Raw genomic sequence first — 16,850 nt, 5'->3', positions numbered from 1 at the left:
GGAGAGCGGAGGGTGCACGTTGGCATTCCTCTGACTCCCACTGGCATTCTGTAGGGCAGTGCAGAAAGGCCTACAGTCTTGACACAGACAACCATTCACACGGACACGCCCTGGACATCCACAGGTAAACGCTGCTCCTTCCGATCGGTCCACTTTCTGCAAAGAGGGGGCCACTAGCTGGGCCTTGCAGCTTGCTATTTTGAATGGCTTATCTAATGTTCATCTTCAGGGTGGTGTGTGTGTGTGTGTGTGTGTGTGTGTGTGTGTGTGTGTGTGTGTTGTGTGTTTTCTTGTTTCAGCTTACTCCACCCACTCCTGGTTCTGTGAAAGTAACTCCCTGACTCATAGGACAGGACAAAAAAAAAAGGATGCCAATCCTATCACTGAGTAACATGCAGTTTTAATTTTTTTCTTTTTTTTTTTCTTTTTGACATGCAGTTTAAAAAAACACACAACAACCAACCAACCTGATAGAGTGAAAGGGGAAATAAGAGATTACCTGTAATTACCCAATAGTCTCTGGTTGTCTCCGATATGTCAAGGTTGGGATATTCCAGCGCTAAAACAAGTAAGAAACACACCAAATTACTTTCACGAGTTTTATATGTAAATATTGTTAAGGGACATGTACATAGGTGAACAAAGCTGAGTCCTGCTTTATCATCCTGAGGAGCTCTATGACATACAGGCCCGAACTGCCTTGCTGTTCTTTAAACGAAAATGCTCAGTGAAGAGCTCCCTTTCAGATGAAGAGTTTCCTAGGGTTTGTGGATTTCTGCTCTTTCAGTTTTTCCATCAAAACCTCTTAAGTGGAACCCATCTTAACTGTAGCTTTCTCTTGTAAAATACCCAACCGGCACTACCATTTTTAGGAATGATTCTCTCTCGAATGTATTTTTCCAATGTGAAGGATGAAGTTTAGCAGCCAAATGCTCGTTAATGAACATCTTTTGACAGGTGCAGTGACCATCAGCGTTCATTCATGTGAAGGGCTTAGCACAGCACTGGCACACAGTAAGTGCTCAGCAAACCTTAGCTGTTGTGATTGTCAAAATATCAAGATGAAAGAAAGTAAATTCTTCACTTGCTGCCAGGTGACATGATGCCTTCCCTTATGACACCACCTTTTCCATTAAACCCATCTTTCCTCACTGCGCGGAAATTCGCAAAAGCTTGCTATTAAACAAACGTTCAAAAAAATTTAGAATGGCTATCCTGTGCTAAAGCATAGCCACACACATCATCTCCTTTGTTTACACTATCAAAAGCATCCACAGAAGGACATAGAAAGGATTTTGCTAATATCTATAATAATAAAAGCGGAATATGCTAATTAGATTGGACGTCCTTCCGGATGACCTTCCGGATGAAGCTGGGGCTACGAGGGAAGCCCGGTCCCGGGTGCCAGAGGGAAGCCGGTGCCAGCACCCGGGGGAAAGAAGGCCTACTCTTGCACAAATTTTGTGCATCGGGCCTCTAGTGTGATTTATAAAAAGCTTGCTCAGTGACCTTGGGAAAGGATCAATCGTTACATTTAAGAGCACAAATCTTTACTTCCTTTGGGTACCAAGTAAGTGTCTGGAGACAGAATGTAGGCTGCATCGTCTTCAAAGCCTGTGCCTGCTGCATGGTGGTGAGGATTATGTAACCAAGGCATTAACAGAAGACGAGGCCACAAGGCTATGGGGACTTCATCAAGGGAAGTCACGATGCTGATGGCAAATTAGCTGCACTGATATCTGTAGCCAGGGCAAGGCCGGAAGGCCCCGGGACATTTGCTGATGGTAGAAGTGGGGGAAATTATAGCAATCCGTATTGCCATGAGGGCAAGTGCCCTACCAGGTGGGCCAATAAACTCAGAGGCAGATGGCTTGGGTTCAAATTCCACGTCTGACCAGCCGTGTAAGTGTGGACGCTTCATTAAACCTAACAAACTTTAGTTTTCTTATCTGCAAAATGGTGCTAATAATTTTGCACCTACCTCATAGGGTGGTTGTAAGGAGTAAATGAGATAAGAGATATGCAAAGAGCAAAGGCATCCAGCAAGTGCTTTTTTTTCAATGTGCAATAATAAATTTGTCATCACTTCCATCTCCGTGTTATCACATAGTCCAGTTGTTTCATGACAGAAGATGTAGTATGCAGCCTGGCACCATGGGTGTTTGCAAAATGGAGAAAGGCCCCCGGGGAAACGGGCAGAGTCCCAGCGTGACGGGGACATACTCACGTTCAGCAATGGTGAGCGGCGGGTAGGTGAGGTAGAACCCCACCAGCTCAGCTGAGAGCTGGCGGAGGAGGCTGCTGGCGACGGTGCCATTGAGGAAAGAGCTCCGATTGGCCACCACGTACACCAAGGTGACAGTCTGGGAGGCGTTGGACGTGCTCACAATCTGAATCGACACAGGAGGAAAGGGGAGGGAGACATGCCTAATAAGATGAGGGTCTGTTTCATGGAGGCCGTGGGAGAAGACGTTTCAGCAGAAGTTGAGGGGAGGACTGAAAGGGAGGTGGGGAAAGAGCGAGGAAGAGACAAGAATAACAACGGTCGTCACTCACTGATTGCGGGCTCCGTGCCAGGCATCGTGCGAAGGGCACCTTATCTCATTTAACCCTCACCACCACCCCGGGAGGTGTATCAAATTAGGATTCCCTTTGACAGAGGAGGAAATTGAGGCCCGGAAGGATCAGGGGGCTGCCCAAGGTCACACAGCTAAGAAGTGACAGAGCCAGGATTCAAACCTAGGCAGTCTTTGAGGTTCTGACCCCTGGTATTTTCCCCAGGGGCTAGATGGTCTCAGATTGCTCCTACAGCACGTATATGTTCAATTTAAGGAGGACTCACGTGCTCCGATAGAAAAAGCTCAAGTAAAATTGGGGGCGGGGGGATTTTCAAGTTGGAAGGACAGGGAATGTATAAGCCCAGTAACAAATAGTGATTACAAAGAAATTCAGAAACATCAATAGCTTCTTTAGAGAGTGATTACAGTTTCTTGTGGCCTATGAGTTCAATATAGAACATGTAAATATAAGTATGAGATGGTGTGTTTTTCTTCTCTCCTTTTGTCCAAGTCGGTTTTTTCGTTACTGGAAAACGAGGTTTTCTGGGTCAGGGTATGGACAAAAATATCCCACAGATGAGATTTGAAAAACAGATGCAGTAGGAAGTCATTCCACTTGGTGAGACGGCATCTGTCTGCTCCTTCCTCCTCCCCATCCACTTGCCACCCCCTCTTGTCCTGCTCAGCACCCCCAGAGGCAGACCCTTGTGAACCAGACCACGCCAGTGGGCTCCTTTGCCCTCTGGCTTCAGCTAAAGGGAGGTCAGGCCCTAGTCGGGTAGCTCAGTTGGTTGGAACATCCCCAAAAGGTTGCAGGTTCAATTCCCAGTCAGGGCACATATGGGAGGTAACCAATCGATGTTTCTCTCACATCAATGCTTCTCTCTTCCTCTCTCCCTTCCTCTTTCTCAAAAATAAATTTTTAAAAAACATCCTTTAAAAAAAAAAAAAAAAGGAGGCGGGGAGATCAGGAGGATGTGGAGAGAGGGAGAGTGAGATCAGAGTATTGGTGTTGGGGATTCCCTCTCTGTGGGGTCAAAGCTCCCGTTAGGCAGCTCGGGCCTCTGGCTTCCTGTAACTGTTCCTTCCCCTGCCCCCTCAGCCCCAATTGTTCCTGTTTCGGGTACTGCACCGTCCCTGTGGTTTCCCCAGTGCCTGTCAGGCTTCTGCGAAGAGTCCCTTCTATTGAATCTCCTCACATTGTCTTCATTTGAGTGCCCTTTCCTCCTGCCAGGGGCTGGCTGCTCTCCGTCTTTCCCAGACCTCTGTGTGCTCAGACATCCATATACCCGCAACTTTCCTTTAAACCTTACTTTGAAGAAGACGGTCAAGAATACCTTCTTCACGTTATTTTCCCCATGCATGCAAGTTCCTTTTAAATTCTCTTATATAGTCACAGAGTATATAATATAGTCCCATGACTAATGACCTAGGGAGTCCACATTGCTGGTCAGCTCTTACAACTCTCCTCTCTGCAAGTATTTTTGGAATGCGGTTTTAGCCACAGGTACTCATGCCTCGTTCTCAACTTACCAAAAAAGAAAGGCACTTCTTTCTGAACAATTCAAAAGACCTCACTGTACTGTCACCCATAAAAGTAACCACTAAAATAACTTCACAGCCTTTATCTCCAACCTTTATCTCTACTGTGAACATTTTATTTTCCGCCTTTCAACAAAACCCACTGGGTCCCAAACAGCCTGCAGTACGGGTGCCTCTGTGCACACTATACCTGACCAGGTAATTATGATACCGTTACAATAAGCTGTTTATTAGTAACAGGAAAGAAGTAAAAGGGAGGCTAGAAAATATAGGCATCCCATTTATGCAGCGTTGCCAGAAAGCTGCAATTAACATTCTCCGAGTCTATTCCCTCCAGATGGCGGGGGGAGGGCCTGGGCAATAGACACATGCCCAGTAAGGTCTGGGTGACGTGGGAAGGTGCTTACCTGTCAGTCACACCTGGGAACAAGTCAGTGGCTAGAATAGGCAGGGCCACTTGCAAGCTGGAGAAGATTTGCTACTTAAGCTCCTGAACAAAGGAGCTCCCCCTCCCCTGCTCTCTCTTGCTGCTCACGCCTGACTCCTGGCTTGCAGGGGCTCCCACACCCTGCATTCACCCACGTGGCTCATGGCCATGTGGGACCCACACAATAGACTGACGGGCTGAATCTAGCCTGATGCTACCTCAGACCCCCCTCCACCATGGAATGAAAACTCTGGACACTGGCTTTGCTTTTAGCTCTACAAAAGCCCCAGCTGCTCCGTTTTCAGGACTGAGATAAGGGACATGGGACTTTATACAACCCGAGGAATGTCACTCCACGAAAATAAGCCTTTTACCACATTTTCATCTTCCCGTGGGGACCTCCAGCAGCATCCCAAGAATCCCAATCCCACTGCAACGGAGGAATCCCGCGTGTGTAATCCTCTGATGACAATTAGTGTATACCTTTTTAAGCTAAGAATATTTTTATGCAAGTATAACTGACCTATAACATTATATCAGTTTCATACATTTCTATTGTGGTAACGCGCATACATTTTACCATTGTAACCATTTTAAGTGTACAGTGTGGTGGCATGAAGTACATGTACATCTTTGTGCAACCATCACCACCAGCCATCTCCAGAACGTTTTCATCACCCGAAGTGCAACTGTGCCCATCGAACAACAACTTCCCATTTCTTCTTCTCACCAGCCCCTAGCAACCACCATTCTACTTTCTGTCTCTATTAATTTGACAAAATTAAATACCTTTTATAAATGGAGTCATACACTGTTTGTCCTTTTTGTGTCTGACTTATTTCACTTGGCATACTGTCCTCAAGGTTCATGCATGTCGTAGCATGTGTCAGAATTAAGTTCCTTTCTTAGGAGGATTAGCATTCCATCGTATCTATATACCACATTTATTTGTCCGTTCATCTGTGGGTGGACACTTGGGTTGCTTCTGAATTGGCTGTTGTGAATAATGCTGCTATGAACATGGGGTGTACAAATACCTGTTCAAGTCCCTGCTTTCAATTCTGTTGGTTATATATCCAGCAGTAGAATTGCTGGGTCATATGGTAATTCTATGTTTAATTTTTTTGAGGAACTGCCAGATAGTTTTCCATGGTAGCTGCACCATTTGACATGCCCACCAGCAATGTGCACAAGGATTCCAATTTCTCCACATCCTTACCAAAACATAGTCTATGTTTTTAACAATAGCTTCCTAATACATGTGAAGTGGTATCTTGTGGTTTTGATTTGTATTTCTCTACTGATTAGTCATATGGACTATCTTTTCATATGGTTATTAGTCATCTGCATATCTTCTTTAGAGAAATGTCTATTCAAGTCCTTTGCCCATTTCTTAATTGGGTTGTTTGATTTTGTTGTTGAGTTGTAGGAGTCTCTATGTAGTCTAGATATTAACCCATTATTACATACTATTAGATTTGCACATATTTTCTCCCATTCTGTGGGTTGCCTTTTGACTGTGTCCTTTGGTCACAAACGTTTTTAATTTTTATGAAGTCCAATTGATCTATTTTTTAAAAAAATTTTGTTGCCTGTGTTTTTGGTGTCATATTCAACAAATCATTGCCAAATCCAATGTCATGAGGCTTTTCTCCTCTATTTTCTTTTAAGATTAATAGTTTAACTCTTACATTTAGATCTTTGACCCATTTTGAGTTAATTTATGTACATGGTCCAACTTCATTCTTTTACTTATGGATATCCAGTTTTCCCAACACCATTGGTTGAAAAGACTGTCCTTTCTCCATTGGTCTTAGCACCCTTGTCAAAAATCGTTTGACCAAGGTCATATCACTGTTCCCTGAAAATTATGCCCTGTTCCCCATCATTTCTTTACTCTTAGACTCCTGTGGCTTCTGACCTAATCTCTCCCCTCATGCCACATTTCATTTACCTAATTAGACCTACAATCCTGGCCACTGTGGCTCAGTGGTTGAGCATCGATTCAAGAACCAGGAGATCCCAGTTGAATTCCCAGTCGGGGCACATGCCCCAGTTGCAAGCTTGATCCCCAGTCAGAGGTGTGCAGGAGGCAGCCGATCAATGATTCTCTCTCATCATTGATGTTTCTGTCTTCTCTCTCTCTCCCTTCCTCTCTCTGAAATCAATAAAAACATATTGAAAAGAAACAAATAATAATAATTAGACCTACAAGGCTGACTGAATGGAAAGCTGTTATTTTGCCTACCCAGCACCCATTATCCCTTCCATGACAGCATCACCCTTTTTTCTTGGGGAAACACCTTCCCTATCAGTTCATGTGCTTTGGGTGGGGCATCTGAACCAGGCCTACTTGATTGGGACATTTCATCTCCTTGGCCACAGTTACTGGTCCAGAAACAAGCACAGAATCCAAGTGGGTCCAATGAGAGCTAATCCCAGGATTGTTACTGGAATGACACAAAAAGGCACTTTGGCTCCACGAGACTGTGAGCAATAAGGATGAGGTAAACCTGGAGGTGCCAGGGGCCACCCCACAGGGCCTAAGGATGCTGCAAGAGCAGGGCAAGCCAGGAAATGAAGAGAGAACTGCATGAAGAAATCATGTGAGCACCTGGATCTAATTGTGCCTGAAATAAATAAACTCAACCTTTCAGTTACATGAAACAGTCACTTCCTCTTTTTGCTTACCCCTGTGAGCTGGGATTGTCATTTGTACCAAAAATTCTTTAAAAAAACTAAAAAATAAAATTATATATATAATTTATATATATATATATATATATATATATATATATATATATATATATACACACACACACACACACACACACACATACATATACATATACACATATATATGTATGTATATATATTATTGATTTCAGAGAGGAAGGGAGAGGGAGACAGAGATAGAAACATCAATGATGAGAGAGAATCATTGACTGGCTGCCTCCTGCATGCCCCCTATTGGGGATCGAGCCCGCAACCTGGGTATGTGCGCTTGACTGGAATCAAACCTGGGACCCTTCAGTCCGCAGGCTAACACCCTATCGGATATTGCTTTCAACAATAAAGATTTTTTAAGAAGAGCTATTGCCCAGCCAGCATGGCTCAGGGGTTGAGCATCTACCTACAAACCAGGAGGTCAGGGTTCCATTCCTGGTCAGGACACATGCCCAGGTGGTGGGCTCGATTCCCAGAAGGGAGGGGCAGGAGGCAGCTGATCAATGATGCTTCTCTCTCATCACCGTTTCTATCTCTCTACCCCTCTCCCTTCTTCTCGCTCTAAAAATCAATAAAAACATATTTTAAAAGAGAGCTGTTGATAAACAGCCCTAGCTGGTTTGGTTTAGTGAATAGAGTCTATCCACTAAACCAAACCAGCTAGGGCTGTACCAAAAATTCTTAATTGAATCAACTGTAATCTACCCTCTAATATCAATGCTATACAAGTAAAAAAATAATTGTAAGTCACATTTTCAATAACTCTCTAAACAAACTAATTAAATATTTATGTGGTCTTATTCCACAGACGATCCAAAGTGCTTCACAAATTATATTTAATACAATGAGATGGAAAGTTATAATCACAAAACCAGGTTCTGGAAAAACAGATTAAAGACAATCCCAGGGGAATGGCTATCATACAGCTATCTATGCATGATACAGGGGCTAAGAGGGTTACTAACCCCAGGCAACAACTTTGTCTCTGGGCTTCCTGTCGGCCAAGGCAAAAAGAGAAATGGGGTTCACCCAGTTAACCATTCATTCCTAGAGCTATTAAGGAGGAACTATGTAATGCTTTCAACAATAAAGATTTTTTTAAAAAGAGCTACTGCCCGGCCAGCATGGCTCAGTGGTTGAGCATCTACCTATGAACCAGGAGGTCAGGGTTCCATTCCTGGTCAGGACACATGCCCAGGTGGTGGGCTCGATTCCCAGAAGGGAGGGGGCAGGAGGCAGCTGATCATGATGCTTCTCTCTCATCAATGTTTCTATCTCTCTATCCCTCTTCCTTCTCCTCGCTCTAAAAATCAATAAAAACATATTTTTAAAAAGAGCTGTTGATAATCTCAAGGGCATCCAAAATCTATTTAGATACAATTCTCAAATTGCCTGTTGTAGTCTTTTCCAAGAAAGGTCTCTTACTTGCTAAAGCCAAGGACCACTTTCTTATCTCGGTGTCCCTCCCAGTGTCTGCTGAATAGCAAAGTGCTCACTATGTCTGTGCTTCTGAATAGAGCATGTTCTAGCTCTAAGCAGATTCTACCTATGAAGTTCCAAATCCCATCAGGAAAAAAAGCTCTCCCACCAAAGAGCTGAGTCATACTCCTTACATAAATCTTAAGTCTGTGAGACGTTTTTAGATTTTAGTCTAAAATAAACCAAATCATAATGAGATACTTCCACTTTGGATTGATCTAGAAAAGGAAAGCTTCTCATTCAAATTCAATTGAATGCTTTCTACATCATATTGGCTTTGCTGATAATTCACTTATGCTAAATGTCAATTTCAAAACCACTGAGTTTCATTGCAAAGGCTTTTAGTTTAGAGACAGTGGCTAGTTCAGTTAATTAGAGAAATTTGGTGGCTGGATAAATACCATTAAGAAGCATCTGTCTTTAGTGGGATGGTATCTACACAACTGCAAAAAAAAATGGGTCTGAGAAAGGCTTCTGATAACATATCTACTGAAAATCCAGGAAATTGAAATACAGTAAACCAGGAGTGAGATTTTCCTGGGAAATAATCCATGTGTTTGTCAAAAGTTTCACCAAGGGCCCCATTTCTACTTTGCATTGATGCCAGTGTAGCATGATGAATAACAGTGTGGGCTTTGGCTCAAGTCTTTGTTCTATTTTGTACCAACCATGTGACCTTCTGGAAGTTTCTCACCTTTCTCTCAGTTCCGTCCTCTGTGAAATGGTGATGATAAACCTCAGAAGGAAGTTTTAAGTATTATGTAGCAAAACATTCGTTCAATACCTAGCACAGTCCTGGCACATAGGAAGCCCTAAATATACAGTTTGTGTGTGTGTGTGTGTGTGTGTGTGTGTGTGTGTGTGTGAGAGAGAGAGAGAGAGAGAGAGAGAGAGAGAGAGAGAGAAGTAAGGTGACTGACTGTTCATGTGGATATTTGGAGAATGAATCAATGAAAATCACAGAATAGGCACATCTTAGTGAGTCAGCTATTTAAAAACGATTCATTTTCTATGAGACAGTTGACATACCTTATATAGTATATTCTAGTTCAATTTTTAAAAATAATAAATGTATTGGAAAGGCCAGAGGTATCTTCCCGTGGGAAAATAAATACAAAATCCCAAACCACAGCAGGTGGAGAGCGACACAGCATCCGTATCCCAGACAGCCTCATCAGTTGCCGGGACTGACGTGACTCAGTGGCCCCAGAGTGGCCCTGTGTCCTGCCTCCATCACACGCCCAAAGTGCAAAGTACCATTCACCCCAGGAAGCTTGGAAACGGGGGACCAAGTCACCTCGTGCCAACGTCTACCTGCGTTATGATTGGCCTCTGCCAGCCACACGGCTCGAGTGCCCTCCTCACCTGAATCGTCAGGTTGCTGTGGGCACTCAGCACCTTCCTCTCGGCATCCTGGAAGGCCTTCTGCAGCCTTTGCTCCATCGTCTGAGCAAACCGGCAGGACTGTATGTTGTCGGACTGGCTCACAAACTGAAGCACTGGAACGAGAGTAATAAACCCGCACTCGGGCTTAATAGCAGTCATAATAGAAAACCACAACTTTTACATCAGAGCCATCAGGCAAGGAAGGGAGACAAGGTTTGCTTGTAGTTTTACTAGCGGAGGTGGCTCTTAGCATGATTTATAACCTAGAATTAAAAGTGTGACGAGACCCGAGATCCCTTGGAATGCAAAGGACTTTGTGATTTCATTTGATTGGAATATGTAGACATCTGCGCCAAGAGGCTTAAAAAAAATAACCTAAGGCATCAAAATGCCTTCTGCTTCTTTGGAGGGGGAAAATAATCAATTGGCCTGCATGGCTAAGTTGATGAAGTCTTTCCATTCCAACGGTTTCTCTATGCTTGTGGTTTGGAATCAGCAGGAAGCTTGGAAGAAAGATCCCAAGGCCTAAGCTCAGAGATTCTAATTCAGTGGCATCTGCCATGTGTTGCTCCAAAGCGTAGATTTTATGGCTACTGGGCTTTTATTAGGACCCATAATGCAGAAAAAAATAAAATCGACAGTCCTTGGTGCACAAAAGTACCAATTGTATACAGTAGGAAGAAAGGCTCCTGTGAGGAAATATTTCTAATAAATCCAGGAAAAATTTAGGTTGATGTGCAGGGCACTTGGACATTTGATTAGAACGCCCTTTGGGGAAGGAACAAGAGATGACAGAGCAGTTAGCAATGGAGTTTTTAAACGGGTGTCTTCTTGGCACTGCCCCTGATCCCAGAACAGATAGAATCCTTTCGTCCTGAGTGACTTGCCTGTTTTCAGCTGGAAGTAGCCTGCAGGCTGGGGATGCCATGGGGAGGCGAGTGCCGCCACGGACTGCAAGCTTGGGGTATGTTGCTTCAGATCTGCAGTGACGTTGCTGACCCCGTAAACACCCAGCATTTCGATCACCACGGCAGGCAAGTACACCAGCCTCCCTTTGGTAGCATAATAACCAACTGTGACGTTATGAGAATGTTCCAGAATGTCCACCTGCAAAACAAATGGACCCACAGAGCTCAGTATTTGTTTCCACTTTAAGTTCTTGGTGTTTCCTAGGACCATTTAGCACGGCTGGGGAAGAGGATGTTCTCGTTCAACAAATATTCTAACAACCCTATAAAGCAGACGATGACTGGCAAGTCTCAAAATATCAGAATACAACAAAATATAAACTATGTTGAACCTACATGGAACAGAATTAAACCTGCGTATTTTTTATTCCTTAAGTGCCTCAGGATAATCCTGTGAGCACTAATTATCTCCCAAGATGGCAGGCGAAACAGATTTCCAGGGAATGGCATGCTAAAAAAAATAGCTTTATTATATTTCTCATCATTGATGGAAATTAAAAGGCGGAAGTGAGAGATCAAGTGGGGGTACCTTCAGGACAGGAGTCAAACAGTATATGAGGTGACTTCCTCTCTCTAGAAGCTGAGAGAAGAATGGTTTAGGCGTCACCCCATTCTTGACATGTAGTTGGTTCAAGACTGAGGCAGGGGTGGGCCATAAAGAGAGTTTCTCTTACAGCTGAGTCCTAAGAGATATGATCAACTAAGCTCTTCTTAACCCAACTGGAAGGTTTTGAGGCTTTAGATTTTATTATTTATTTTTGCTTTCTTCGTGTTTTATATTAACAAGTCAGGGTGGTTTTGTGTGTGTGTGTGTGTGTGTGTGTGTGTGTGTGTGTGTGTGTGTGTGTGATTTTCTTTACTGATTAGGTATTACATATGTGTCCTTATCCTCCCATTGCCTCCCCGCCCCGGACTCCCCCCACATGCCCTCACCCCCCCCGGTGTCTGTGTCCATTGGTTAGGCTTATATGCATGCATACAAGTCCTTTGATTGATCTCTCCCTTTTACCCCCACCCTCCTCTGCCTTCCCTCTGAGGTTGGACGGTCTGATCGATGCTTCTCTGTCTCTGGATCTGTTTTTGTTCATCAGTTTAGGTTGTTCATTATAAGTCAGGGTGTTTTAAACACCCACTTTCCCCCCTTATTGTGGCATCTCCATTAGTAGTGTCACATGCATTTGCCGAAGAGATCAAGAAAACTGATTTTGCAACAGGCTGGGTATGCCTTTGGCTCCTCCACACTTTGTTTCCAAAGGTGGTGTTCCAGAGGGGCGGCTTTAGGTGATTGATGGTTGCCAGAGGGGAGGGGAGGCTGGGGCTGGGTGGAAGAGTTAAAGGGGTTAAGAAGCACACATTGGTAGCTACAAAATAGTCACGGGGATGTGAAGAACAGCATAGGAAATATAGTCAATGATATTGTAATAACTATGTATGGCGCCAAGTGGGTACTGGAAATATCAGAGGATGACTTTGTGAAGTATATGATTGTCTAACCACTATGCTGTACACCTGACTCTAATACAAAGTAATATTGAATGTAAACTGTCACTGGAAAATAAAAATTAAAGGTGGCTTTAGGTGGAACAAGCTACTTCTGGATGGAGCATGGACACAGCAGTAAGGGTAAGGGATGCCAGAGAGAAAGTGACTCTTGCCCCAGTCCTTCTCGTTACCCCAAGGACCAAGTCTCAGTTTGGGGATTACTTACTTTTAATACCCCCCTGATCCTTAAAATCACATTTTTGCCAACCATGTCTAGCTTGAATTTAACAAGCTGCTTCCATTATTCTCACTTTTATGATTCCCTTTTCTTAGGGACTTCCGTTTGTGGTGGTAATATCAAACATCCTTTCAAAAGATATATATTGAAGTTCTTAAAAATGAGCCAATTAAAAAAAATACATTCTGTCACAGCAGTCTGTGATGAGATGCAGAAAAGGCAAAAACTATGAAGGTCGTTTGCAAATGAGAGAAGTTTAGTGGAACCTGTATCAGGCAACCAATAGAAACATTCTCTCTCTCTCTCTCTCTCTCTCTCTTAAATATATTTTTATTGACTTCAGAGAGGAAGGGAGAGGGAGAGAGAGATAGACACATCAATGATGAGAGAGAGTCATTGATTGCTGCCTCCTGCACACCCCACACTGGGTTTTGAGCCTGAAACCCGGGCATGTGTCCTGACCAGGAATTGAACCATGACCTCCTCATTCATAGGTTAATGCTCAACCACTGAGCCACGCTGGCTGAGCCACGTTTTCCACTTTCAAATAAAGTTTCTGCTGCAGAAACCACAGATGCCTCACATGGAGTGCGTTTCTTTCTTTTTCTTTCTTTCAAAATTATATAAAAGAGACTGACAATGGCCAGCAACTCATGTACCAAACCTTATTCCTAGTCCTTGGTGTGGCAGTGGAGGGAGGGGGCCACCAAGCCAACTGCAGCTGCAGAACAAAACATCAAAGGAAGAGGCCAGAGCAACAGTTTCAAGTGTTGAAAAGGGTGGCCCACCGACTGCCAATTGCATTTACTGCTTTAAAACTTGGAATCAAACCAAAAGCGTGTAAAGTGAGGCTTCCATCACAGCGAGCAGTGGTTAAATAGTACTTGGCATTAGAGCGTTTGAAGGGGGGAAAAAAAAAAGTGTTTACTTCCCCGTCTGCTGCTGGCAATTTGAGCAAAGTTGGACTCAATTACAAGTCAGAGTAATTTTCAAATGTCCCGAATTAATCATTAACTATTTACAATGGCAGGGAAGATAAAGGAAGAAGTAATGGATGATTTCTGGAGAATTACACGAACAATTACTAAATACTTTTCCCAGACAATGGAATAATAGGACCACTTAAAACAGTATGCCCAGGCTTTAAGAAAAATCTGGACACAAGGCAATTAGTCTCAAGCTTCCACCTCAAGATTTGACCTTTTTCTCCAACAACAACACATGAACTATTTGCCAAAATGAAAAAGAAAAAGAAAAAAAGATGCTACGTGGCTATGGTAGCCAGCGGGGAAGGAAAATGATCTGAACCTACTCTGGTCCCCAGAGGAAGACTAGGCCGGATTAGACGGGTGACAAAGCAAGGGGCTTACGTGAGCCGAGACGTCGTTCTGGTGGGAAGCCTTGCGCAATGCCTGCGTGAGCCCTTTGGCTATGCTGAGCTTCAAGGTTTCGCTGATCTGCGCTCTCCTTTGCGTCAGAAAGAGAACTGTGGGACAAAACCGGAGGATGGTGATCAGGGGAAGGCAGCAGACTCCCAATACATGAGCCCTCCTCTCCTCCCCAGCCAACACCCCCCACAAGTTCTGAGCGAAGCTGGTGAGTGCAGGTCCAATGCGGGCAGGGCTGGGGTAGCAGCTCTGCGGGGCCCCACTCAGGTCCTAAAGAAAGAAGGCCCTCGCCAGCCATTTGTGCGACGAGACAGCCATCTTGCCGGTGGCACTTCATTTCAGACAATGCGCTGCTTCTGACTTGGAAAGGTGGGGCTCAGCAGGACCCACGCCGGGTGGGTCTGCATGTAAGGGAGTTCCCTCAACAGCATTCCCAGGAGCTGACTTAGGGGCAGGCGCTGAGCTAGGTGCTGCAGCCTGAATCAGGAAGGCAGGCCCCACCCGACAAGAGCGACAGAGACGGGGTTGGAGACCAGGGTGAAAATGGACTGACAGGTGCTATCTGAAGGGAAGCCTAGGATGCTATTGGAGGCCCTAGGAGGAGCATCCAGCTCTGATTTGGGCAAGGGCATGGGGACCTAGGAAGGTTTCCTGGTGCTTCTGCTGAGTCCTGAAGGATAATGGGAGTGAGCTTGCCAGGGGGGGAACCCACTTCCACCCACTCCTACCCACTCCCAGTGGAGGGAAGACCAAGTGCAAAGACACAGGGGAGAAGAGGGAAGTATTTCAGTGTGTGTGTTTAGGCTTGGTCCTGAGGGCAATGGGACATGAAGGGTTTTGAATGAAGGCACGCATTTTAGAAGGTTCCTTTAACTGCAGACTGGAGAACAGGTTGGTGGGGGCGGGGGGGAATGAAGTCTGAAGGCAGAGAGATAAATGTGGCCATTGGTTGCAGACATTTAGGTGAGAGATCGTGACAATGTGAACTAGGGAAGTGGCAGCTGTGGTGGAGAGAAAGCGTATTCCAGGAGAACTGAAAGGAACTGGTGATTGACAGGGTGTGGCTGGGGAGCCAGGGGGTTGGTGAAGATGAGAGGGGGAGAATGTTCCAGACTTCTGCATCCAGGTGGTTGAGGTTGTCACTCAGAGGTTGGAGGCATAGATTTGGAGAGCAAGGGGGAGGGGAAGTGGGAAACCAGCTGGTATAATTTCTTGAGATATAGGAAGAGAAACTGTACTGTCTGCTATGGCTAGTTTCACAATTTCCCATCGTAAAATAGGATAGGTCTCAAGAAATAATTTCATTTAGTTCTTTGTGGCGTGAAGAGGAAGGTGGGATGCGGGCATTCAACACTGGCATGCTCCTTCAAATACTATGTCTGGTGCTTTCTGTAGCAAACACCACCACACTATTAACATCAAAAGAAATCCCGGGTGCCCACAGTGTACCGTAGCTGTACTTTTAGTACTTGCTGATTGAGAAAACCCATGACACAAAGCCTTTCTGAATTCCGTGGTACTTCCCCAAGTTGTATATTTACTAGCACATCAGACATGCATGTGACACATCACTGCAGACAAAGCCTGTGCTTCTTCAGACCCCTGCCCTCTGATTTTAGGACTGATCCCGAGTCTAGATGGTGCCACAAAATGCTTGTCTTTACCCTCCGTCACTGGATAAAGATCAGGGGTTCTCAACCCTGGCACTACTGACATTTTGGGCTGCTGAACTGTCCTTTGTCGTCAACCATCCTGTTCATTGTAGGATGGTTAGCAGCATCCCTCATCTCGACCTCACCAGATGCCAAAGCACCCTCCCTACCCTTCAAGACCCCCACACATCTCCAAATGTGCAGATGTCCCCGGGGGAGGAGGAGCTAAACTGCCCCTGGTGAGAACTGCTGATCTCAAAGAAATCGAATAATTCTGTTGCATCTCTGAAGCCATCATGTGCTCGCTGCTCCCCAGTAAAATCAGGCGAGTGGAGTCTTACCTGTCTTCACCAGGAGTTTACTGGACATCTGACACTCCAGGTTGGACGCCATTCTGCCAGTTGTGACCATAGCCGTCGACACAGCAGGAAGGGCGGCATTTGGGTTTTCTGCCAGCAGAGGCGGCAACCGGGTAGCCCTTACCGGTGCGGTGATGGACGTCCAGGCTGCCGTGATGGTCAGCGAGCGGGTGGTGGACGCCCTGGGCAGGTCTGGGTTGGTGGGGTGTGGGAGGCTCGTGTGCATGGCTTGTGGTTTCCTGGGGAGGTGTGTGGTGGACAACAGGCCAGAGGCGGTGCCCGTGTCCCCTTGCATGGCTGTGTGAGTGCTCGTGGCGTGTGCTGATTTTGCAAACATGTAGGCTGGCGTGAAGGAGAAGGCCGGGTGGCCCGCCCCGGGGGTCGCCTTTGGGCCAGATGCTGTGTTGTTTGTGACATGTCTAGCGAGAGCAGTGGTCACACTGCTCTGGACTAACCCCGAGGCCAACGCCGAAGGGCTGCTGCCTGTGCCCTTGGCCACCAGGGCTGCCGACAGTGCGGGCGGACTTGATTTCCTCGGGAGCAAGGAGGAGGCTGCTGCAGCTGCTGTTGGGTCTGCCCTGGACGACACTGCGAAGTCCACTGTAAAGAGAGAGAAAGCAAAGTTTGTCACAGGCCCCCAGTGC

General features: G+C 45.4%; 1 protein-coding gene across 3 annotated transcripts in view; it reads right to left on the bottom strand.

Annotated features, from left to right (window-relative positions):
* Nucleotides 1–16,850, bottom strand: part of KIAA1549L (KIAA1549 like) — a gene marked incomplete at its 5' end in the record, with an annotated part of 219,082 nt that overhangs the window by 75,712 nt on the left and 126,520 nt on the right. For all 3 annotated transcript variants that reach the window (XM_079789060.1, XM_079789061.1, XM_079789062.1), the window contains 6 exons: nucleotides 500–559; nucleotides 2,228–2,390; nucleotides 10,099–10,232; nucleotides 11,007–11,226; nucleotides 14,178–14,293; nucleotides 16,189–16,806. In XM_079789060.1, coding sequence (XP_079645186.1) covers nucleotides 500–559; nucleotides 2,228–2,390; nucleotides 10,099–10,232; nucleotides 11,007–11,226; nucleotides 14,178–14,293; nucleotides 16,189–16,806 — 1,311 coding nt within the window. The remainder of the gene's footprint in view (nucleotides 1–499; nucleotides 560–2,227; nucleotides 2,391–10,098; nucleotides 10,233–11,006; nucleotides 11,227–14,177; nucleotides 14,294–16,188; nucleotides 16,807–16,850) is intronic.

The sequence above is a fragment of the Cnephaeus nilssonii genome (genome assembly GCF_951640355.1).
Source record: "Cnephaeus nilssonii genome assembly, chromosome: 13".
NCBI lineage: Eukaryota > Metazoa > Chordata > Mammalia > Chiroptera > Vespertilionidae > Cnephaeus > Cnephaeus nilssonii.
Note: the sequence above shows the minus strand (reverse complement) of the source record. Positions and strands in the feature narration are given on the sequence as shown.